Here is a 23,594-nt window from a genome sequence, read left to right on the forward strand (position 1 = left end):
ATGATGGAACACCAATATTGCTAGGACTATATTGCCTGGACTCTCCAAAAATGTTGATGCACCCATGTCGAATCCTTCCAAAATATGCAACTTTTAAAGGATCCATCAAATATCTGTTGACGATTTTGAAGAGAGTCTGACATGGCAGTTAAGACTTATTCTTGTTTTTGCATTTCGTTTTCACACACCTTTGATATAGAGTTGGCATACGTACTTGTTGTCGAACAAATATTTGGTCAACTCAACAACGAGGATATGTACAACTCAAAGAGCTCAACTTTGCACCACAAAAAATTTGGAAATTAAGGGACTACATCGAGTAATGAATAAAAAGAAGACATGGTAAATATGGCAAAGAAGCACATGTCAACAACATATCCCGTGTAATTACACAAGTGGGGTTTGAAGAGTGTATGTAGACGTTACTCCAAAAATTCACTATCCTCAAATTTCACTTTCCATATACACACTGTTATAACCTCCTGAAAATATCACAGCTGATGGGTAACGAAGACGATCCATCCAAACAAACCTCGAAGGAAGCAACTTTATTGTTTAGTCTTTGCCCAGAGGCAAGTGAAACATATGCATTCATCACAAGGGTATTATTTACTGAGAGACCAAAAGAACTATTCAGTGTTGACATGTTGTGCACTGGCTGCCTCCATCAGCCCGTTGCGTATTTGCTGACTGATGTCTCGGACATGGCCAGGTCCATGTGGTAAGAAAACAGTGGTGTTCTTTGAAGAATTTCCAAGTTCTTTGATTGTATCAAAGTACTGTGTGATCATTATGAGATCCATCACTTCTTTAGCTGAGGTGCCTTCCACTTTGTGAGAGAAATTCAATATGTTCTCTCTCAACCCATCCGTAATCGCCTGCCTCTGCCTAGCGACTCCAACGCCGCCTAAATACTTGGCTTCCGCCTCAGCTTCTGCTTTCTTAACCTGGAGAATCTTTTCTGCTTCTCCCTTGTATACACTAGCAAGCTGCATTCTTTGAGCTAAAATACAACATACGACATGCAAAGGAGAAGAGTACACATTAGAGCCAAGAACAGTTTGTCTGCACGATCAACACAACAACTACTTGGAAGCTATGTTGCTCAGACTCTTCAAAAATATCGAAGGGTGTGCGTCAAATCCTCCAAAAGTAGTGCATTTTGAAGGATCTGACATGGGTGCGGCATCATTTTTGGAGAGTATGGCAACATAGCTTGGAGGCACTCTTTATATCGAAGTTATCAACACTTGAAATTTCCCTAATATGTTTGCCCATCTTTATCATAAATTCATGAAGTACTTTCAGAAATGGCATAAATATAAAAATCTTTCTTTCCACACACCAGATGCATTCGTTATCAGCACCACACACGATTATATTCCGATATGTACGACAGAACTTTGAAAGAGCAAATACTCAAGTAAATATAACCAACAATCCATTTTATACCTACTGAAGAGGTTGGGAAAAACTCCTTTTGAATTAGGGTGTGTTAAATTGTTTAAACTAGATATTGTGTTCATTTGCAACACTAGGACCGTTCCATTACCTGCATTTATCTCATTCATTGCATTCCGTACAGAGGAGTCGGGAATAATGTCAACCATCAGTATGTGCTCAATATTGTATCCATATGCTCCCATCACCTGACAGACACACTAACATCAGGATATATCTTGAAAAGGAACACAAATTTCTATTATATAGAGTGGGAATTTCATGACCTTTTTGGCTCTACAATGCAAAATTGTGAAGTACCAAAAGAGCAAGCAAAAATAAACAGCATATTTCCCTTTCAATATCGGTGACAACAGAAACAATTCTATGGAAGTGCAACATTTGAAATGCGAAGCACCTTCGCCTGAATTGTGAATATAGCCCAATGAAAATCTATATCATAGGAGGAAAAAATAAATAAATAAAAATTTAGAAACAGGAGAAGTGCTGAAAGAAAACCCAAGAATTTGTGTACTTCAAATAATTATTTTCTACTGAATCGCAGTCTACTACATGGATATCCACAACGAGAGGCACTTGCATGAACAGATCTCATCAAGCAAGCACGTGCCAATGATCCAAGACGAGTCATCCGATATATCTAAACTTTTTCATTTCCTGTTTAAATTTTAATGGCATTTGAAGCCTTATTCCAAAAGTTTGGACTTTGATTTTCAGAAAACACATGAAGAAAACAAAAACACAAACATAAGCAGCAGCGACATTTCCTTTATCACTAATAAATCTATCATTCAACTGTGCGTCAATCCTAAAAGAAGAACAAATTTGAGAAAGCAAAAACAATCCCAAAAATATTAGGCAGAAGATCCTATTAAGCAGGCTACTAAACCATAAAATTGGAAGAGGACAGCAATATAAGATGATGTAAACCTCCACGTTGGGGAAAAAAAGGAAATGCAGAATGGTCATAGTGTGCATACAGGCTTGTTTTGGAGTAACATTATTTTCCTTGTGCCTAACCTGTCCTGAGTCATTTCTCCTTGCATAGATAATAATGTTTAAAGTTTCTATTCACCTAAGAGTCAGAATATTCAGTTGAGCTTAGAAGGATCTACAGAGCATGAAATTACCTTCTCAAGTTCCTCCAGGACGGCCTTAGCAACTTCATCCTTCTGTTCGAAAAGCTCGTCCAAATTCAATTTGGGTACGTGGGCTCGAACAACTAGAATAGATATAGGGAACATCGAAAGAGATGTGTGTCATCAAAATAGCAGACGAAATACTCAAGATTATGCCATATAAAAAGGGATGCGTAACACAGCAAATTACCATCAAATACATAAGCCTGAATCTGTTCCCTTGGATTTTGCAACTCATAGAAAGCATCATCAGCATTTTCCCTGATTACTCTATATTGGATTGAGCACAGCATTTGAACAAAAACATTGTCCTGAAAATTTCATATCAGTCAAAGTTCTCCAAAGAAAGAAAAGAGTCGCTCATTTTTATCTAAAGTTCCTAAAATATAATTTTTCATCATCCATCATGTCAACTACTTTTTACCAATTACCTAAGTACTACAAGAACAGTAGCTTCAAAGCGAAGAGCCGAAGACAATAATAAGCTCACAGAGACCTCACAATACCAGCCATTAAAATACATAATCTAAAAAATTTACCACTCTTCATGCAGCCAAAGAGTGGTAACTAGACATTGATGCTTGTGATAGTGTAGGCTGCCTACATTACACTTCCTTGGAGTTCGCCCTTCAGTATCGTGCATGAATGCAGGATATTTCACATACCAGTGACTGTCTTTTTTTATGCAACCAAAGCCCCAACTATTATGTTTTGATGATAGTGGTGTCCATGCCTGCACATTGTCTAATAGCAATGCTACCTCTCACTATCATAGGTAACAGGTAATTTCATCCACCAAAGCTTGGACAGATGGACAAAACTCACCTAGTGCTTTTGCCTCCACCGGTGAATGTGGGACCTCATGGTTCTCGACCCACTCCATTGACCACTAAACCACCCCCTTTGGATAACCAACGCCCCAACATTTAATAGAGACGGACCGACTGAAACATGATAGAGTGCAAAATACAATAGGAAATATATATGGTTTGATCATTAAAAAAGAAGACATAGACACAAATTGTGAAAGAAAACATACATTAGACATGAAATAAAAGCCCAATGAAAAATCAGGAATTATTAGCATTGTAAGGCTCTCTTACTCTGTTTTAGTCTCAATTTCGACATCAAGAGAGCAGGTCCTAGTTGAGAGAATTCCAGCAAGGCATTCACCAGCCAAGAAATTGAAAAAATGGAGCCCCAGTTCTGCTAGCCTATTGAAGCAATCCCATTTCTCCACCACACCTACGTTCTCTTATCCTATGCATCCGCAGAATACGCAATATACATTCCCATTTCCCCTTCCCCAAACCCTACGTGAATGCGGGATGCTTCGTGCATCGGGTAACTCTTTTCTATGCAACTAGAGCCCCAATAATCATGGTGTCCAGGCTAGTACGCAGATACCTCGACCAATTCCACGAGCATCATCTACCTAACACCACATACAGGTACCAGGTAACTCTATCCATCAAAGCTAGGATATATATGAACAAATTCAACTAGTGTTATTGCTTCTACTCGGATTTGAACGTGATACCTCGTGTTTCTCAATCCACTTTACTAACCACTACGCTATAAAGTGCAATATTTAACAGAGATTGACCGACTAAAACATGATAAGGGTACAAATCACAAAAAGGATACATACATTAGACATGAAAAAACACAAATTAAAAAATAATCAGAAATTGGCATCGTAAGTCTCTCTTACTTTGGTTTTCGTCTCGATTTTGACATCAAGAGAGCAGATCCTAGTTGAGAGAATTCCAGAAAGACATTCACCAGCCAATGGATTGAAAAAATGGAGCCCCGGTTCTGCAAGCCTATCGAAACGTCCCCATTTCTCCACCACACCTACACTCGCTTGTTCTATACATCCGCAGAATATACAATATGCATTCCCCATTATCCTCTTCCTCCTCCTCCTTCTTCTGCTGTATTTGCCTTTGCCGTTGCCCGACGACGGAGCAAGCGGAATTGCACCGATCTGACTACCGGCTTCTCTTCGCGGGTTTTGTTTTCTCTAACTTGTGTTTTTTCTTTACCTTTGGAGGTTGGGGATAAATTCAAATGTTAATTACAAAATAATCACTTTTTAAGATAAAAATATATTTTCACTTAAAATATAAAATATGAGTTGCGAGTTCTTTAAGGAGGGGTAAAAGAAGGAATTCATTTTTTATTATATGGTGTGTTTGGATTGAGAAATTTCAATATCGAATAAGTTAGGAATAGCCTTAATGGAAGATAAGAGGTTGGAAAAACGAGAGTGAGACAATTTGGGAATATGAACGGAAGATATACGTGTTTCAATGCAGAGTGAGGTTGGATATGAATAGCTTCAAAAGAGAAGTAGAGGACATCAAAGAAATATTAACACAACTTCAATTTATTGATATCATAACTTTAAATTGAAGGCTACGAAGGATACACACTAAGCTGAGGACTAGTAGATAGTTCAATATTAGTAGTTGTAGTTTTTAAAATTTTAAATTCTTTTTTCGGTCTAGTAGATAGTTGATCATTGTATCACTTATCCTTCTACTTTGATTGTAATATTATTTTGTAGTTAATGTTCTTTTTTTAAAAAAAAAATTGTCATGCTAATTTTAATATTGTATTGTGGCTTTTTTATTTTTGTATTTCTTTTTTCGACCTACTTTTTATGTTTTTTTTTTCAAACTAAAAATCCATCGTAAACAACTTTTCTACTTACATAATAATCTCCATACAAATTATATTTTTTATACTTTATTTGTAAGATTACACCGACATATCTTTGTTATTGTTGGAGTGAAGTTTAGTTAGATAAAAATAGAATGAAAATTAAACTATAAGACTCACTTTTTTTTTTAATAATTTCATTAACATGGTTTTGAAATTTGAATAAATTAGTTAAACACCCCTCAAGTTTATATAATCACAAGTTCACAACCCATTTCATCTGACAAAATCCAAAGAAGAAAAGAAAGAGAGAAAGACAGAGAAGACGAAGAGCACAATGGGGAAAGATCTGAGCAACGATCAAATCTCCTCCATGAAGGAGGCATTTACTCTCTTCGACACCGACGGCGACGGCAAAATCTCACCGTCGGAGCTAGGTATCCTAATGCGTTCACTTGGAGGTAATCCGACTCAAGCTCAACTCAAATCAATAATCGCCGAGGAAAAACTCACATCGCCGTTCGATTTCAATCGGTTTTTGGAACTCATGTCGAAACACTTGAAGCCGGAGCCATTTGATCGCCAATTACGCGATGCGTTCAAGGTACTTGATAAAGACGGTACTGGTTGCGTTGTTGTTTCGGATCTAAAGCATATTTTAACTAGTATTGGTGAGAAGCTTGAGCCTTCGGAATTTGATGAGTGGATCCGAGAAGTTGATGCTGGATCCGATGGTAAGATCCGGTATGAGGATTTCATTGCTAGGATGGTTGCCAAGTGATTTTTGCATGTGAGTTGCTTCTATCAAACTCCCTTGAAATTTTCATATTTGCAATGTCTTATCAAATATTTTGTTTTAGCTTGTTATTCATATCATTTTCAGTAGTTATACATATATACCAGTTTTTATAAATTCAAAATTCAATGTAGTCGTTACAATCAGTGGCCTAGGCAGAATTTTCAGCAAGCAACGTCGATATTTGTAGAAGAAAGTAAGAAGTTATCCTTGACCCATTGGTTTAGACTAGCCTTAAGCTGGAAGAGCTCTTGGGCTCAATACTACTTAGCCACAATCTTAAGTAAGTAGCATGTTATATTTTGTAAAAATATACTTGGGGTTGAGGTTCGAATGTTTAACCTCAAACAAAAATACTGGACGCTGAACCAACACGCCAAGTTTAAGACCTTTGTTGTTGTGCTGATGCCTACTTTGCAATTTCATAATTGGAAAGCAAAGAGATAGAGGAAATAAGTGTTATTGTTGGTTGGAGGATGCATGTACTAGGTAGGATAGTCGAGAATCATGCTAGCTAGCTCTAACACCACCAGTATCCTAGAAAGAAAGAAAAAATTGTGGCAACTAAAAAATTGTGGCAACTACATGACCCTAAGCTCAACTTATCATGATCAAGGTTATGCTGAACTATAAAGTGCAAGTTTTATGAAGTACAATGGTTTGGTAAAACTAGGTGGAATAGTGCATCTTCACTCTTTCTTAACCCGCTCCCCTCTTTGTTTTTCGGTTGGATATACATCCCCCTAAAGGATTGAAGATTAGTTGCAGTTGCTGCATGCACAGGTAGAGATAGAAGCCTGGATACGGGTTAGATCGAATCAAGTGGCTTTTGTTCAAATAGTGCATTTGTGTTAAGAAATTCATTTAAATATGTATACATATTAAGTTTAGATCTTAGTTATTACCAATTGAAGTCATCCTTATAAAATTTAGATCCCATAAATTTGGAATCCTGGATCCACCTTTGGCCGCATGTTTCATATTTATATTTCATGTTGAAAAATATTGTGTCAAGTCTTTTTGGGGAAAATCTTGGTGTTTCATCTTTTGATGGTTGATATGCTAAAAAGCTCATCTAAGGTAAGTGCACAATGACAAGTGGGGTGGGCACAATATTGAATGGCTATTTGAGGAATGTGGGTGCTGAATAGTTGCTGCAGAGTAATGTTGTGAGAAACGGCTAAGAAGGGTGATCCTCATCATAAATGGTGATTTTCAGATAGCTTTTTGGTGCATTCAGAATGAATGAGAATAGGGCTAAGCATTAACTTATCAAAAAAAATAAAATGATAAGCATCAATTTGGATCTTCCGTGGTTATGCATTTTAGTCGATTTGGAAAAGGGAGAGATTAGCTTCATCCTATGAGTTGCATCGTTGGTTTTTCTGCTCATGTGACTTTGCTAAATGAAGCTAGAATGATGTTCTTAATACCTTTTTTTGAGAAAGCATGTTCTTCTTAATATACGTATGCAATTTCATTTGTTGTATGTGAATGTTAAGGGAACAATAACTTTGGATGGTTCATTTAAGTGATGAATAATCGATTTACTAAGCACTCACTAAAATGACTTGAAAAATGCATTGGAAAAAACAAAAATATAAGAAAGCAAAGATAAAGAATGGAAAGTAGAATTAAAAGAATATAACCAATTTTCTGCACCAGATCCCTTGAATTGCATCTTTGAAAAGAAAAAATAATAGACTTTATGATTGACCATTTCAGTTAAACCTAAACACCATTGTTGTTCCTTTATATTTTTGCTTACAGTTGAGGTGCTCACGTGATGGCTTGGATACCTCCGTTATTAAAAAATCAAATCAAAGATAACTTATAAACACTAGAGGCCTAAAGGTGTGACCTAGTGGTCAATAAAGTGAGATTTTAATCATGGAAGACCACATTCAAACCCTAGCAGAAGCAAAGAACGCTCGATGATTTCTTTCCCATCTACCTAACCCTTGATAGACAGATATAACAAATAACAAATAACAAATACCCTGGTGCTATAGTTAAGGTACAAGAAAGCTGGCATGGACACCACCATAAATAAAGTCAAAGATAAATTGAGTTTTTGAGAAACAGACAAAATGTAAGACAGATAACTAGTTACATGTAGTTATAATTGAGTAAATGTTGCCTCCATTGCTTGACCACCATATTTGGTGTTGTGAGGTTGGGGCGACCTTTATGTATTGTATCCTAATATATTTAACACTAAGAATAAACTTGAGGCAGGATGGAAATAAGTTATTTGCTGATTTAAAGACGTAGGAGTAAGAAAGTTATAATAGATGACATGTATCATGCTTGATTTTGATCAGTAATAGGATTGAGTTAAATGTTCTTAACTTTACTGACTTTGCTTATTTCTTACATGCAGGAGATTGCATCTTTGGCTATATTACTCAATAGCAAGAAACAGGACCTAACTTTGCCCTTGGTAGCTTTGCCCTTTCATTTGTATGTTTAAGTGTATCTTTCATTAGCCATTTTGCTAATCGTCGATTTTATTGTATTTTCCCCTTGCACTGTCATGGAACAACTCATTGTTCAAATGTTTGGATTATATCCGGGTATGTGGTATACAATCTCTTCTTGCAATGTTAAACCAGTTATGTATAGTTCAGATGCCATGTATCTTTAACTCAGCGCATCAGTGCTTTTACTTGTTGTAGTGGAATCTCTTGTTCAGTTATTAAATCAAAACTTCCGCGGTGATGAATTTTTATGTGTATTTATGGAGTAATTTTCATGTAACATCAATCGAAATAGCAAGAACCGTATGCTTTGATAATATTATTTCTGCTAGTGTATTCTAAAGGGTTGTTTTTTGAACTGCTTTTACTTGAGTGAAGGTCTATCGGGAAAAAAACATCTCTACCCCCAAGGTAGGGGTAATGATTGCGTATGTAGGACCTTTCTCAGACCCCATATATGAAATTATACTGGGTATGTTGTTGTGAATGCTAAAGGGTGACAATTTGCGATCATCATCTTATTACTACTTGAACAAAACAGAACTGTCAAAATAGGAGTTCAAAGTTCAAACCTTCAAGAAGTAGCAGCAGCAAGTCCAGAAATTTGTCAAAAATCGGTTAATATTTAAATAATTTATATAAACCAAATAGTATATTATAAATTGGGGTACTACAGCCCAGGAATTACGCCTAATGACATTGGAAATAAATGATCTTGAACTTTTGAGACGCTCTGATAACGAGATCTTCAAGCTTAAAAAGCCAAATTTGTTAAATTAGAAATCTTGCCTATGAAACAAAGCAAGGTTAAAAGTTCAAGATCATCCACTTTTAAAGTTACTTTTTTTGTAAATCACCCAATTACAAGGGGTTACCTAGTGTCATTTCAACTTGAATGACTCCTAAAAGAGCACGAAGCTTAACTATAACAACGCACTCCACTAGTGATATTATCAGCTTTTGATCTAGACTTGCACGATTTGACAGCGTGTTGTTAAAATTGCGATTTAATTCATGTCTAATGAAGCATAAGTTACACGATACAAAAAGCATTAAGTTACGTTTCGTGAATAAATGATTTGTTATTTCCGTACGTTGGATACCTAAAGATGCCAGACCCAGAATTTAACGGCCCAATCCTTTCAGCAAAATTGAAGCCCAAAATACCGACTACTCCCATAAACCCTAGGAGAAACAACCTTTTAGGGTTTGCTAACTTCCTTCAACCGACCGAAGCTACGCTTTGAGCAACACAGTTCAGTGAGCTCACTCTAATCTTCGCCATGGGTCGTATGCACAGTCGCGGGTGAGTATTTTCTCCATACTTTTACTTCGAAGCAAAATAATTATTTTTTTTCACCATTTTTATGTTGTTGGGTTTCAGTAAAGGTATCTCAGCGTCGGCTCTTCCTTACAAGAGAACTCCTCCCAGTTGGCTTAAGATCTCCGCTCCAGATGTAAATTATCTAATCTTTTGTTGTTTTTTTCTCTGTTTTTGATAGGCGTTTGGACATGAATTTGGTGATATTTGAAAATTTTAGTATTTAAATTAAGTTAAAAAAGTATATAGGAAAATTGAATTTGTGTATCTGGAATGTTGAAGTTTTGTTAGTGAAAAGAGTTCAATTCAATGTATAAGCAATAAACTTTATATGTCCAAACAGTCCCTTATGCTTTGATTGCATGGTTGTTACATATCTTTTCATAATATATTGTGTCGTATTGTATTGATGAATGCAACTTTTAGATAGATTGTATAGTTTTCCGTGGTTACATAACGGCATACATGTGCAATTTGAAATACCTACTTATAAGAAAAGTAGGGCACAGGTTAGAGTTATTATAAAAAAGATAGGGTATAAATAGTGAAATGTCCAAACGAGTTATTAAGGTGTATACATAGTGAGCAAGTGATTCTGCTTAGAAGATGCTTCATTCAAAAGAATTGGCAAAAGAAGATAGAATAAGACTATTAGATATAAGTAAAGATAAAATGAGAAGAAAAAATAAGGTAACAATGTGATCACACCAAATTAGTCGTTACATGAAATGGGTACATTTCATCATTAGGTAACGGTGGATTTAACGATACAATACAATAAACTTTAAATAACAATCAAAACAAACATTGTATTTAAATTAACAATATAATTCAACAGGTAACAGCCATCCAAACAAACTGTTTATGTGTACATCCTTATATAGGAACAACGAACAAATAGATATTAAGATCAATAAATGAATGATTGTGTTTAGGTAACAACCATCCAAACAAGCTGTTAATGTGTACATCTTCATATAGGAACAACGAACAAATAGATGTTAAGATCAAATATATGAATGATTGTGTTTTGATAATTTTAGGTTGAGGACAATATCTGCAAGTTTGCGAAAAAAGGATTGACACCTTCACAAATTGGTGTGATTCTTCGTGATTCTCATGGAATTGCTCAAGTTAAGAGTGTCACTGGGAGCAAGATTTTGCGTATCCTCAAAGCTCACGGTATTTTATTATATTTTTCCAGATTATCAATGCTGCTAGAAATTCAATTGTGGTTATATTTAAATAAAATTTGGTTTAATATATCAATTAGAAGGAAATGTGCCCCAATAGTATGGAATATATCGATAATTCACTGTTTAGTTTGGAATTAATGAGCAGTTGATTGATTTAATATATGTATTTTTTTTGACAATTGGATAGGACTTGCTCCTGAGATCCCGGAGGATCTATACCACCTTATTAAGAAGGCCGTTGCCATCAGGAAGCATTTGGAGAGGAACAGAAAGGACAAGGATTCCAAGTTCCGCTTGATTTTGGTGGAGAGTAGGATTCACCGCCTTGCTCGTTATTACAAGAAAACTAAGAAGCTTCCACCTGTCTGGAAATAGTAAGTCTCTCTCTTTCTCTCCTAACACTGTGACTTTGCATTTCCCCTTATTCCATGGTTTGGTTGCTTCTGGGGTCATTTTCAGAAATATTAATCTTTAACTTTTGTGGTTATGTGATTCTTTGTGGCTTATGTTTGCTATATGATAAAGGGATTGGATGAACCGTAAGAAAAGAGAAGGAATAGATAGAACATTAGTACTGTATCTTTTTAAAGATAACCTATCTTAATGTTCCCTGTCTATTCCTTTCTTGTGCGGTTCAACGTGAATGGCTTCTAAATTATGATTCGCTAGTTATGGTGCATATTTGTTCCACATGGAAAGGATCTTTTTGAAGAATAAAGATGAAACATTGCTTTCTTTGTTGTATTCCTATCTTACTACTCCAAATGAGATACCTTTTAGTCAGTTCTTATTCATCCTGGTAAGGACTTTTATGAAGAGTCGAGCTAAAATGCTGGTTTACTAGTGTAATGATTCTGGTACCAATTTGAAGGCCAAACATTTATTGACATGTTGCTATTGTTTGATGCTGATTTATTCCACCTTAGAGTTCCACCCCAGAAAAAATTAGTCGTTGGGTTTGATTTGCATACTTGGGTAAAACCCCTTTGTTGTTACTCATAAATTTTTTATATGACTTTTAGTTCATAATATTTTACTATTTCATTATACTTTGGCTGTAAGTTAGCACAGCCAAGTTACCCTTATTCCCTGAAGACCACTGAACTATAGTCCAAGTAGCCCTTTTCGTAGTCTCCACACTCTTGTCAGTACCTTTTCTTCAGGAGCCAGCTTGCACTAACTCAAGCCAATTTCAAAATCTACTTTGAGAAGTGCTTTTTGTTAGAAGTGTTTTCGGACTCTTAGAGAGTAGTAGTTTGTTATTGGCTAATTAATATGAAAAACCCCTTTATAAGCATGAGTAACAAATATTTCAACAAAGAATTTGAGAAAAAAAAAAAACTAATCCTAAAGTGAAAATATCAATTGTTTAGTGTCACCTCTTCAAAAGATGCTCCTTGGCAAGAAAACGCCTTAGAACCTTGATGATGACATTGAACTCACATTAAGTGAGATGAAGTGCACAACTCGTTTCAAGCCTCGCTTTGGGGCTTAAGCGCACTTTAAGCATGCCTTTGACAATTGATCAAGCTAGTGTATTCTAGCGTTCCTATAAACAACCTTTTTACTGATTATGAATGTTTTCATTATTTTACAGTGAGTCTACCACAGCAAGTACACTAGTAGCTTAAACTGAGACATGGATGGATTATAATCTTTGAGAAGATTGATCAGCTGAAGTTTCTTCTCTATGTATTCGAATAGTTCTCAGGTCCATTTTTTTGAATTTTGATACTTAATGGTGATAGTTTCTGGATTCTTTCTCCAACTTTTACTAAATGTTATGCATAGATGCTTTAATTTGGATATTGATGTCAATTTCTTTCGACTACTCGATAAATATCCAGCTCTACTCAACCTTTTCTGGTTCACCCCGATATTCCTCACTTGTTCGATTGTTGCTAAGCCCTGGGATTTGATGGTGGAATTAAAAAGCCACCTATAGACGCTTCACCACTTTGGATAATGTTTTGTATTATTACTATGGCTGTTGGCTGACACAGAGTTAATCGATGCTTATTCCCTAGACTAGATACTTAATGGTGATAGTTTATGGATACTTCAACTTTTGCTAAATGTTATTCATAGATGCTTTAATTTGGGTATTGATGCCCAACCTTTTCTAGTTCACCCCAACATTCCCCACTTGTTCGATTGTTGCCAAGCCCTGGGATTTGACGATAGACTTAAAAAGCCACCTATAGATGCTTTATGTCAATCACCACTCTGGATAATGTTTTGTATTTTTACTATAGCGATTGGCTGGCACAGAATAAATCGATGCTTATTCCCTAGATATTATTATTTACTTCCTTGAGGATATTTTTATTAATTATTCTAATCGTGAATTTTCATATATCTCAAAGCGATATGAACTAGTAATTTTGACAAGAAAAGTTTTATATTAGAAAAACTAGAACAGGTAAAAGAAACAATAAAGGGATATTACAGATAGTAATTACTTATTCATGTATGATATTTATGTCAAATAAAGCAACTTAATTGTAGTAATTAAATGCTTATTTTAAATACATTATTATGTGATAAATATATTCATGAATGACATATTTTATATATAAAAATATATTCTTACTCTGAAGAGAGGAATCGTAATGTTCATATATTTCGATTATAATGCTGATTTTCTCTAATGGGTAAACGTTTATATAACGATCACAATGTGAATTACAAAACTCGAACTCAAATGGTTGAGAAAATTCTTTTTTCTTTTTGAAAAACGATTGGATATCATTAATAGTGCTAAAGTGTTGATATCTAATTTTGAAAATAAAGAAAATAAATAGTATACATTAAGCACTATTCATAAATTTAGACTACTAAAGAATGTGAAAAAAAGGAATAAAATTGAACAAACAAAAAATATTTTAAGGGTAAGAAAATAATGACTAAGAATACTAAACTAATTGACAAGCTAATGACAAAATTATATTATTATGTAAATATGCTAGTAAATAAGATAATAAAAACAAATAAACAACAAAAAATTACAGTAACTATATGATTATTTTCCTTTAATTTCATAAATTTCTGGTATTTAACACTATGTTATAGTGAAAAATAAATATTATGATGATATATATAAGAATGAAAATAAAAATCCAAAATTGGGACAATCATAGCACACGTTTCAAAATTTATAATAATAATAAATAACTTTAAAGGCAAATCAACATACTTAACTCAGTATTAATGAACAATTATTAATGGCTTGTAGTTGGTAATACAAATATTAACACACATAAAACAAAGAAAATAAAATTGCTGATAATTTACCAAATATGACTATTGCAATTTATTTATTTTACCATAACTTCATAGTATTATATTTCGATTCCCTATCTTTTATTTTATAGTCATTTTCTCACTAATAGTAATAGTAAGTAGTAGGTAATCATGCATTGTCTTGCTAGTCATTTACGCTAGTATTCTTGTTGTTGGTCATGTAACTTTTTGTCCTTTACCTTTTGTTACTATTTGTTACTCCCCGTCTCATTTTATGTGGCAAAATTTGATCGGGCACGGAGTTTAAGAAATAAATGAAGATTTTGAAATGTTTATCAAATTGCCTTTTAAAAAGTAGATTCACGTTTCTCTCTCCTCATAAATGTATTGGAGTACTATCTTTAAGATTAAGTAGGACCAACAAGGGTAAAAGAAGAATTGTACCTTTAAATACTTGCCATATAAGGAAATGTGACATTTTTTTTGGGACTGACCAAAAAGGAAATGGTGTCATATAAAATGGGACGGAGGGAGTAATTTTTGTACCTCAATTGTCGTGTTATTTTTGTAGTTTTTTTTTATTACTTTTGATTTAGAATTTTTTTTCTGGTAATCGTGTTTTTGGTTGTGTAATTATTTTATTTTTTTATTACTATTGATTCAAATTTTTTTTTCTGGTAATCGCATTATTGGTCGTATAATTAGTTTGTTACTTAGTTTATGTTATTATATATAATTTTTTGTATCTTAACTATCGTATTATTTTATTGTAATTTTGTTCTGTTACTATTTTTTATTTTTGTTACTATATGTTGTTTCGTGTACTTCTGTTGTTTTTTTTAGGATTATTTTTTAACATGTTTTTTCGTTGAATCGGAAGTCTATTAGAAACAGGGTGTAGTTATTAATTTTTAGCAAATACAACAATAATTACCATCATTGTTGCATAATGTGAGATTTAAGGAGAATAAAATGTCCTTCTACATCAAATCATAAATACACACAATCGAGAAAAATAAATAATGAAATTAAAGAAAACAACATGCAATAATAAAATAACAGAAAGTAGCAAATCAATACTATAACAAAATAATATTATAATCAAACTACACGAAATAACATACATTGAAATAAAAGAACAAGAAACAATAGTAACACTGTGACTACTAGAATGGACAACAAATCAATATGTACCTACTAATATAGATATACTCTTACATATTACCTATATATCCCACCAAATCAAGCTAGGTAATAATAACAATAACAACATATTTAATATAATCTCATAAACTGTGTAGTTTTAAAAAGAAAAAGGGGAAAAGAAGTGACGAACAATAATGAAAAGACTAACAAAAATTGTCGTAGAGTAGTAAATACTCATTCATCATTAATCAGAGTCTCGAGTTCGAGTCCTCTGGATACAAACTCACTTTTGTTAGGAAGCGAAAGAAAAAAAGTAATGAAAAGAAGTTTGCAACAAAAATCGGCATGAGACTCAATGTGGATATCAAACAACGGTTGAAAAAAAAAAAGAAAAGTCAAATTGTCACGAATCTAAATTTAATCGGATTCCAACGTGAATACAGACTAAGAATAAGAAGAAAAATAGTTAGTACCCCTTTGTCCCAATTTGGATGATGCTTTTCATTTTTCGAGAATCAAACAAATCTATGAAAAATTTCGATAGAGTTATTTGAATCTTGAAATCTCCGTAATGAAAAGATGTTTGGAGCCAAAAAAAAGACGGCTTTCCATAGGAACAAGTTCTCCGTTTCGCCATTAAAGCATTTTTCTTTTCTTCCTTTACTTCTTCTTCAGACAACAGAGAGAAAACTTATTGTGGGTATTTTCTCTTTTCGCTTATTTGCAGGTAAAATTTTCACATTTCTTTTTCTTTACTAAAAGCCCTTTTTGTTGGATTCTTGAGTTTATTTCTTGGTATTGTTCACGATTGAGTGTGTATTTGTCTGTTTTTCTTTTCACTAATTGGTATACATTTGATTTCTTGTTTATACCCATGTGTTTGTTTTTGTTATATGTTTATATATATGTTTAAAAAATTTGATCTTTGTATATAAAATTGTAATTTTAGGTCCCCCTAAGCACAACCCTTTTCCCTGTTTGATGATAAGATTACCATGATAGTTAAATTTTCTAAACAACAACAAACCCAATGTAATCTCACAGGTGGGGAGTGTGGTGATTACGCAGTCTTAGCCCTACCTTGGGAAGGTAGAAAGACGGATTTCGATAGATATTTGGCTCAAGTAAAACACATCAAACTTAAGTATGGAAAGAAAATAGATTTTTTTTTCATTTTCTTTTGGGTATTCTATACATCTTGAGTTTGTCCTAGCCTTGGTGGACAGAGTTACCTTGTACTTGTTGGTGGGAGGTGACATGTATCCTGTGGAATTAGTCGAGGTGTGCGAAAGCGGGCCCGAATACCACAGTCATCAAACAAATAATTCTATACATCTTGAGTTCTTGGATTTAGTTTTTTTTATGGCCCGAGTATATGAACCTTGAATGAAAAGTCTTTTGAAGTATTATTGACAAACTTACGTGTACCTAGCTGTCAATGAAGTTGGTGAAAACCATGGGATACCACAATTTAGTGTTAGTTGATACCGGTGTTGGTGCCTGTAAGGTAGTAGGTACTTGAAGGAATAGTTAATGTGTGCACATGTTGATCTGAACCCCTCTATAAAAAAAGAATCTTTGATCTATTTAAGTACAAATATTTAGTAGACACACTCTGTCCGTATATATCTAGTGCGAGTGTGTTCAACTTTGAGAAAGTTTGTAGTGTATTTGGAAATATCCCTACAGAGTCCCAATACATATGGCATACCATCTAATGCTGGTATGACAAGGCAATGAAGAGTTTGTTTAAGTGCACAACACATGGATTATGTATATAACTATATATGTATGTACATACACGAGTTCTTGGATTCTAATTTTTTTCGTTCTCATGGATTTTGGGTCCTTGGACATTGATTTTATTGTTTCCATTTTTTATGAGATGTTTTTTATGGTCATTGACTATTCCTTTTGTTTTCTAGCAGCTGAAGTTTTCAGAAAAAATACTTGCACTTCATGTAGATGGTGAAATTTATGAAGTTTTTTACTCTATCTCTATGTCTATGAATGAGGGAAATTGGGGTGAAATAGCAGTGAATTTTTGTTGTGTGCTGTTCGTTTGTTGGAGCTGAATTCCATTATAATGGGGCGACCAGGATTGAGGAATTATGATGATGATTATGAAGCAAGACGTGGAAACAGAAAGAGAGCAAAATATTCCGGTGAAGTAAAGATTAGTGACAATCTCACGCAAAAGATTTCAAGATTAGAGAATGCTGATGAAGATTATGTTGAGTTTTTGAAGCTACTCTACAACTATGATATAAATTCTCAGTCATACACAAATGAACATGGAAATGATGTCAGCTATGATGAGGTTGAGGTTGAGGATGAGGATGAGGATGAAACTGACCCGCAGTACAAGATATTTTTGGCTAATGCTAAGCGTGATGGGAGGTCATATATCCTTAACCTCAATAGAAAGGATGAGTTTCCTGTGTCCATAAAGTATGAAAAAGAGAGTGAGTGTAATAATGGGTGCAAATGTTTCTGTTGTAAAATACAGAAAGATATGGAGACGCAAAAGGATGCTGTGGATGAGGACATCTCACTCAATAAATGTAGCAAAGATGAGCTAAAAAATCGGAGATTTCCAAGGACTGATCCCAAGTATGATAGCAATAGATCCATGGGAGGCATGGATGTGATATTTGAGCCTTCCGATCCTATTTCTCAGAGAAACAATGGGAATATGAGCCGGAAGCTTAGCACGGGGAAATGTGGTGCATCCAAGAGGCAGGGGAAGTGTGAGACTAAGATAAAGTCGTGTGAGGAGAAGATGATGGAAAAAGGGAGTAAACTAGTTCATGTCAGAGACAAAGAAAAAGCATCTGATGTAAGTGAAGATTATGCGTTACTCCTGGAGAATCTTCAATGTGAAAAATGGGGCATGAAAGCCTCGTTAAGAAGCGATTGCAATATTAAGTATGAAGCTACTGATGATGACCTTGAAATCCTTTACGACAGTAATGATATGCTCAAGAAGGTTGAAGCTTTAACTTTACAGCTTTTTCTGCAAAAGACCACTAGAGTGTCTTCCGTCCTTTGTTTCTCTCCCTATTTTACTCTTCCGTCCTTTGTTTCTCCTCCCTATTTTACCCTTAGTCCTTACCTGCTCTGTTTGTTAGTTTGAAGTCTGTGGAAATAGTTCTTCGTGATGCTTGTATGTGAATGAGCTTCAATGTATACTAAGGTCAAGGATGTATATCAACAGAAATGTGAGCCGTCTGAGTTCAGGAAGAAAGTCACGGATCTTCTGAAGAAGCCTTACAATCCAAAGGAGTACAAAGAACTATGGACATATGTAAATGATCAAAAACCAGTGGAAAGGAATATGGAATCGCGTAGAGGGGGAGTGAAGTCTTACAAGACAAAAAAAATGGGAAAATCATATCTGGAGTACTATACAGGTAAGTTCAACATCCTGTAAGTTGCATTTTCATTGATAATACGATTTCCAGTGGTTTCAAAGTTTTGGTACCACTGCACCTTTGCTTGGTTTCTGTTGTGTATGTCTAATATATAACCTGTTGTTCTGGTGAATTAATGCCCTCTCAAACATTAGTAAATATTTGGGTAATGGTCCTCACCTGTCATTGAGCTCAAAATGCTCAAAATGCTTGGAGTAATTTCCTTCTTATATCTTAAAACACTTTAATTTTGCAGTCTCTGATATCATCTTTGAATGTCTTGCTAGTTTCTCTAAAGTATGCTGTCAAGGCAAAATAATAACGCAAAATGTTTTAAGATTTTACGTAGTACAAAGGCTCAAAACATGTGAGTGCTTTGCCTCACTTAATGGGCGCTTCAGTGTCATCGTAGGACACTAAACAACTGATATTTCACTCTAGGGTAAAAAAAAATTCAAAATTTCTTTGTCTATATATTTGTTATTCATGCTTATAATTATTAGTCTTGGACTAAACATATATATATTTGTAAATTTTCTCCATTTGCCCCTTTTTTCATTTAAAGGCCATGTTTTATTTGCACTTAAAGCTCCAAAGGACCTTATACCATCCATAGGCCATAGCATAATTAGTAATTTAGGTTGACTGCTGACTAGTAGCTCCAAGCAAGATGTAAAATTATTTTTAGTATTGCTTCATACTTCTACAAAAAAATAAATTAATTTGCCTATTCCTTCTTAAAAGAATTATGACTTTGTCTATTTGTGTTACAACCTCCCAAGTATGAGGAGGTCAATTGCTAAGTGATGTTTAGGACAGTTGGCTAATTTGTGAACTAATTACGGAAAGAAAAAGAAATAGAGAAAATCATGAACTACGAACAGTAAGAAACTAAGAATCCTTTTTTCAAATTGTTCGTTTCTCGCAAAGTTTTGTACTTCTCCTACAGTGAGATCCTCGTTCCTAAGTACATCTTCACAAAAGATATGGGAATTTTTTCACCCTATATTACATTTGATGCCAATGACCGTCAACCTGGAGGACTTCTAGGTCATTAACTTAGTGATGGCAAACAAAAAAAAGGAAAAGCTTTCATAAAATCTGTATACTGTTGGAATTTATACTTATATCTTTCTCCAACTATGGAATTACCCATGTTATGAACCATCAATGTCATGTCGCTAGGTTTTAAAATTGATATAATGCTCCAAATGGATTTTGTCAGGAAATCTATTTAAAATTTTATTCCTCTCAACCAAAATTTGTGTACCATCTTACCACTCAAGAAAAATGGAACAATGTGATATTGTACTTTGGAGTCGTCTTAAAATTTCCACTTTAAACTTAAGAAATCTTCTGTTTCCTACGTTTTATGAAGAAGTTTACCATCTAGGATATCACTAATAGACTATATGAGAAGTTGACTATTTGTAAATAGTGCACCACAGATCAAAACTCTAGCAGTACTAAAGCAGCATTTGAAAATTATTTTCGTTTGTATGCCCACCAAGAACTCATCGGCCTCTTTTTTCTCTTGGGAATAGGAACCTGAAAGCATAGAAATCACGAAGGAACCAGATTATATTTAAGTTGCATCACACTGTTCCTTTAACCAAAATAATTCATGTTTCCATAAGAACAGTTTGCCCAATGAAACAATGGAAGCTCAGTGTTGAGAGCTAGTTGTTCTTTGTAATTTTGGGAAATTTGGGATTGTCTTGCTAGAAATGTGAACTAGTTGTTCTTTGATAATTTGGGAAATTAGGGATTGTCGATTGCTAGAAACATTAATTGAGCTAGGTGATTTTCTTGTTTTCTTCTTTTGCAAGTTTGATGTATTCATATCTGCTGTATATCAATGACAATCTTCAACTTCACCTCTCTCTGAGTTCTCGGCAGTTTGGGTACTATGAAGTCATTCAAATTTGTGGTTGAATTTTCACTTTAGTTGCACTCACCATTTACATAATAGTACATCTTTTCAATTTATTTATACTGCAGACCTTAAGGAAAGGCTTAAAGAAGTTGGTAATAACGAGAGGAAGAAGTTGAAGATCATGCGTGGCTTTTCGTTTTGGTTACAGGTGAGTGGCTCATCTCAGCCCTTTTTATGGAGAACAGATTGATGGTTTTCGTTTGGCTTGTGCTTGTGATATGTGTATGTCCATCTATTGCTAATCAATTAAAGAAGGTTGTTGGTTACAAGATATTGTTGTATGGATCTATGTTTAAATACAAGGTTTAAAGCTATATCAGAAACTAATTTCTAGTTCGAATTTGATTTTCATCATAGCATTTTCTTTCTAATTGTCCAGAAAAAATGTTTTTCTTGAGCCGGGGGTCTATTGGAAACAACCTCTCTACCTCATGTAGGTAGGGGTAAGGTCTACGTACACCCACTCTCTCCAAACCCCCAATTGTGAGGCTATACTGGGGATGTTGTTGTAGTTTGAATTTGATTTCTGGAAAAAATAAGTTACATTGCAATGATTTTATTAACAACATTAACAAAAGAATGATGATGTTGATACTTTATCCAAAAAAGAAAGAAAGAAGAAAAAGGCATAAAACTTTGCCTCAACTGTCAACTAAACAATCCAACTTTGAGAATGCACATCTAAAGTCTAAATACCTCAACTCGTCCTTGTTTTGTCTTGTGGACACCCGACACTCACATGACACATAAATTTTGGAGGTGTCTAAATGATCATTTTGTAAGTTGGAATTCTCAACTGACAGTGGAGACGAGTTGACGTGTCTAGATGTACATCCTTTAAGTTGGAGGGTCCAATTGCCAGTTGAGGTCAAGTTAAAGTGTCTATCCATGTATTATGCCAAAAAAGAATGATGTTGATTTGATCAGGGGGCAATCAGCAAGTGCCTGATTACCTCACTTTATGAAAAGTAGCTATCGTTCTGTTTAAGTCTTGTTTTAGCTAGTTTCCTATGCAGTTTTACTAAAATAGGTAAGAATTAAATCGATAACGAATTCAGAACTAGCCAAAGATATAAAAGGGGGCATATTATGAGTTGTGCTTTTGTAGCAAATGCTAGTTTCATGCCTTCACCGTCTTTGATTATTTTTTTTTCCAAGTGATCAATTTCAGTAATTTACAAGGATTTTTTTGTCGTTATAATTAGAACTAAGTTTCAGAGAAGCACTCAATGTGTTAATATGAGACGACGAAACGTCATGACTCTTTTGCATCTTGTCCTTGTTCTGCAGTGACCTAAGTTTAAATGTTTAAGTGATTCACATAATCAAGACTATTTTGGTGATTGACGACTTCTTCCTGTTTAAGCTTCCGAAATACTGAAATTTCATATTCATATACTGGTTGAATATGAGGACTTGCGAGTTATATGAGCATTGATCCCATTTGGCTAGTAAACGGAATTTCAGGATGAGCAATCAATGATTTAATTCCCATTCTACTTTTTAGTTGGCAACCTGTTTTTTCACTATGTTATATTTATTGCATGTATGATGATAATATAAAATGAGCTTAAATGAAGAAGTGAGATTCATATAGCCGACCCCAACTTGTTCAAGGACTGAGACATAGTTGTTATTATTGTTCTATTTATTGCATCCTAGTTGTTTATAGACAAGTTTTAGTAACGTACTTTCTCATTTGGTGTTTTGCTAGAATCTCACTAATGCAGGAGCCTTCAAACCTTGGAACGATACTGAGTTTCTTGCACGGGTACGTGAATCTAGTTAAAGAAGTGATGCACTTCCAGTCCGAATTTTACCGATTAATCACTCAAAGACAGCCACTGGAACATGTATATGATGTATGTTGTGGTGAAGACTGAAATCATGGACTCCATTTTATAAAAAATCAGTATATCATACAGGAAAGCAAACGTAGACGCGGATCATCTTGTGAATTTTCTGCATAGCCGCGGAACTTTTTGTTTCTTATTTTTGTGATACTTCCTAGCTTTCCCTCCTGTCCTTATTTTTTGAAGGCCCTGGGAATTTTGTACATTCTCAAACAAGGATGTAAATGGAGTTGATTCAGTGTATGCAAAAGTTTGCATATTAGTCTTTTTTGGACTAATTTTTCCTTTGTAAGGTGGCAAGGAGAATATCATAGTTCTGGGAATGGAGTCGCCTTTAGTAGGAAAGGATGTTAATAGCGTCACTTATGTAATTGCCCCTTGTTAATATCGCGATTTTGAAAAAGATCTACAAGCATTGACCCTTCGGGGTGGCCCAATGGTTTGGGCTTGGGACTTCCATGTTGGGGGTTTCAAGTTTGAAACCCCTTGCCAGCGAAAACAAGGGGTTTGTTGGTTGAGCTCATCGCACCGGGCTTGCCTAGTGCGTGTTACCTCTCCTATGTAGTTTGCGAGCTATTGCATAAGAGCGGGGGTTTTACCTTGTGCGCACCCAAAAAATAGCGGCTGTGGGTTTCCCTTTTCATTGAAAAACAAAAAAGATCTACAAGCATTTGGACAAAATAGAATTAGAATTTTTTGATTAGTTACTAACAATTTATTGGAAGAGGAATTTTGGAGTTGTCTTAGTGTGCCTTATTAGAGAAAATTGTTCAATTTAATCATCTACGTATAACCGATCACAACTGTATATTCAATTCAAACTTTATAAATTTTATTTAAAAAAATGAAAAATATTTGAAATTTATGGTCGCCTATTTAATATTTGCATTATAATCTAACGAACCAAATTATTTATTTTGATTTCTCAACCCTGTTGTTTGTT

At 34.5% G+C, this 23,594-nt stretch overlaps 4 protein-coding genes across 4 annotated transcripts; 3 read left to right on the forward strand and 1 right to left on the reverse strand.

Moving 5' to 3' along the window:
• Positions 1-366: 366 nt before the first annotated feature.
• On the reverse strand, positions 367-4,856 carry LOC125844393 (hypersensitive-induced response protein 4). Its single transcript, XM_049523706.1, has 5 exons — positions 4,315-4,856; positions 2,791-2,911; positions 2,592-2,683; positions 1,553-1,649; positions 367-1,003 (listed from the first exon to the last, which is right to left on the reverse strand). The coding sequence occupies exons 1-5, from the start codon at positions 4,507-4,509 to the stop codon at positions 630-632; spliced, it is 879 nt and encodes a 292-aa protein (XP_049379663.1). The 5' UTR covers positions 4,510-4,856; the 3' UTR covers positions 367-629.
• A 688-nt stretch (positions 4,857-5,544) lies between these two features.
• Positions 5,545-8,714, forward strand: LOC125845469 (probable calcium-binding protein CML13). Its single transcript, XM_049524981.1, has 2 exons — positions 5,545-6,061; positions 8,450-8,714. The coding sequence occupies exon 1, from the start codon at positions 5,605-5,607 to the stop codon at positions 6,046-6,048; it is 444 nt and encodes a 147-aa protein (XP_049380938.1). The 5' UTR covers positions 5,545-5,604; the 3' UTR covers positions 6,049-6,061; positions 8,450-8,714.
• A 978-nt stretch (positions 8,715-9,692) lies between these two features.
• On the forward strand, positions 9,693-12,923 carry LOC125845468 (40S ribosomal protein S13). The gene is made up of 5 exons (XM_049524980.1): positions 9,693-9,849; positions 9,928-10,000; positions 10,908-11,046; positions 11,248-11,434; positions 12,658-12,923. The coding sequence occupies exons 1-5, from the start codon at positions 9,827-9,829 to the stop codon at positions 12,689-12,691; spliced, it is 456 nt and encodes a 151-aa protein (XP_049380937.1). The 5' UTR covers positions 9,693-9,826; the 3' UTR covers positions 12,692-12,923.
• A 4,474-nt stretch (positions 12,924-17,397) lies between these two features.
• On the forward strand, positions 17,398-22,969 carry LOC125845464 (uncharacterized). Its single transcript, XM_049524976.1, has 4 exons — positions 17,398-18,438; positions 18,667-18,862; positions 20,864-20,946; positions 22,513-22,969. The coding sequence occupies exons 1-4, from the start codon at positions 17,536-17,538 to the stop codon at positions 22,585-22,587; spliced, it is 1,257 nt and encodes a 418-aa protein (XP_049380933.1). The 5' UTR covers positions 17,398-17,535; the 3' UTR covers positions 22,588-22,969.
• Positions 22,970-23,594: the final 625 nt, after the last annotated feature.

Source organism: Solanum stenotomum, chromosome 11 (assembly GCF_019186545.1).
Source record: "Solanum stenotomum isolate F172 chromosome 11, ASM1918654v1, whole genome shotgun sequence".
In the NCBI taxonomy this organism is placed as follows: Eukaryota; Viridiplantae; Streptophyta; class Magnoliopsida; order Solanales; family Solanaceae; genus Solanum; species Solanum stenotomum.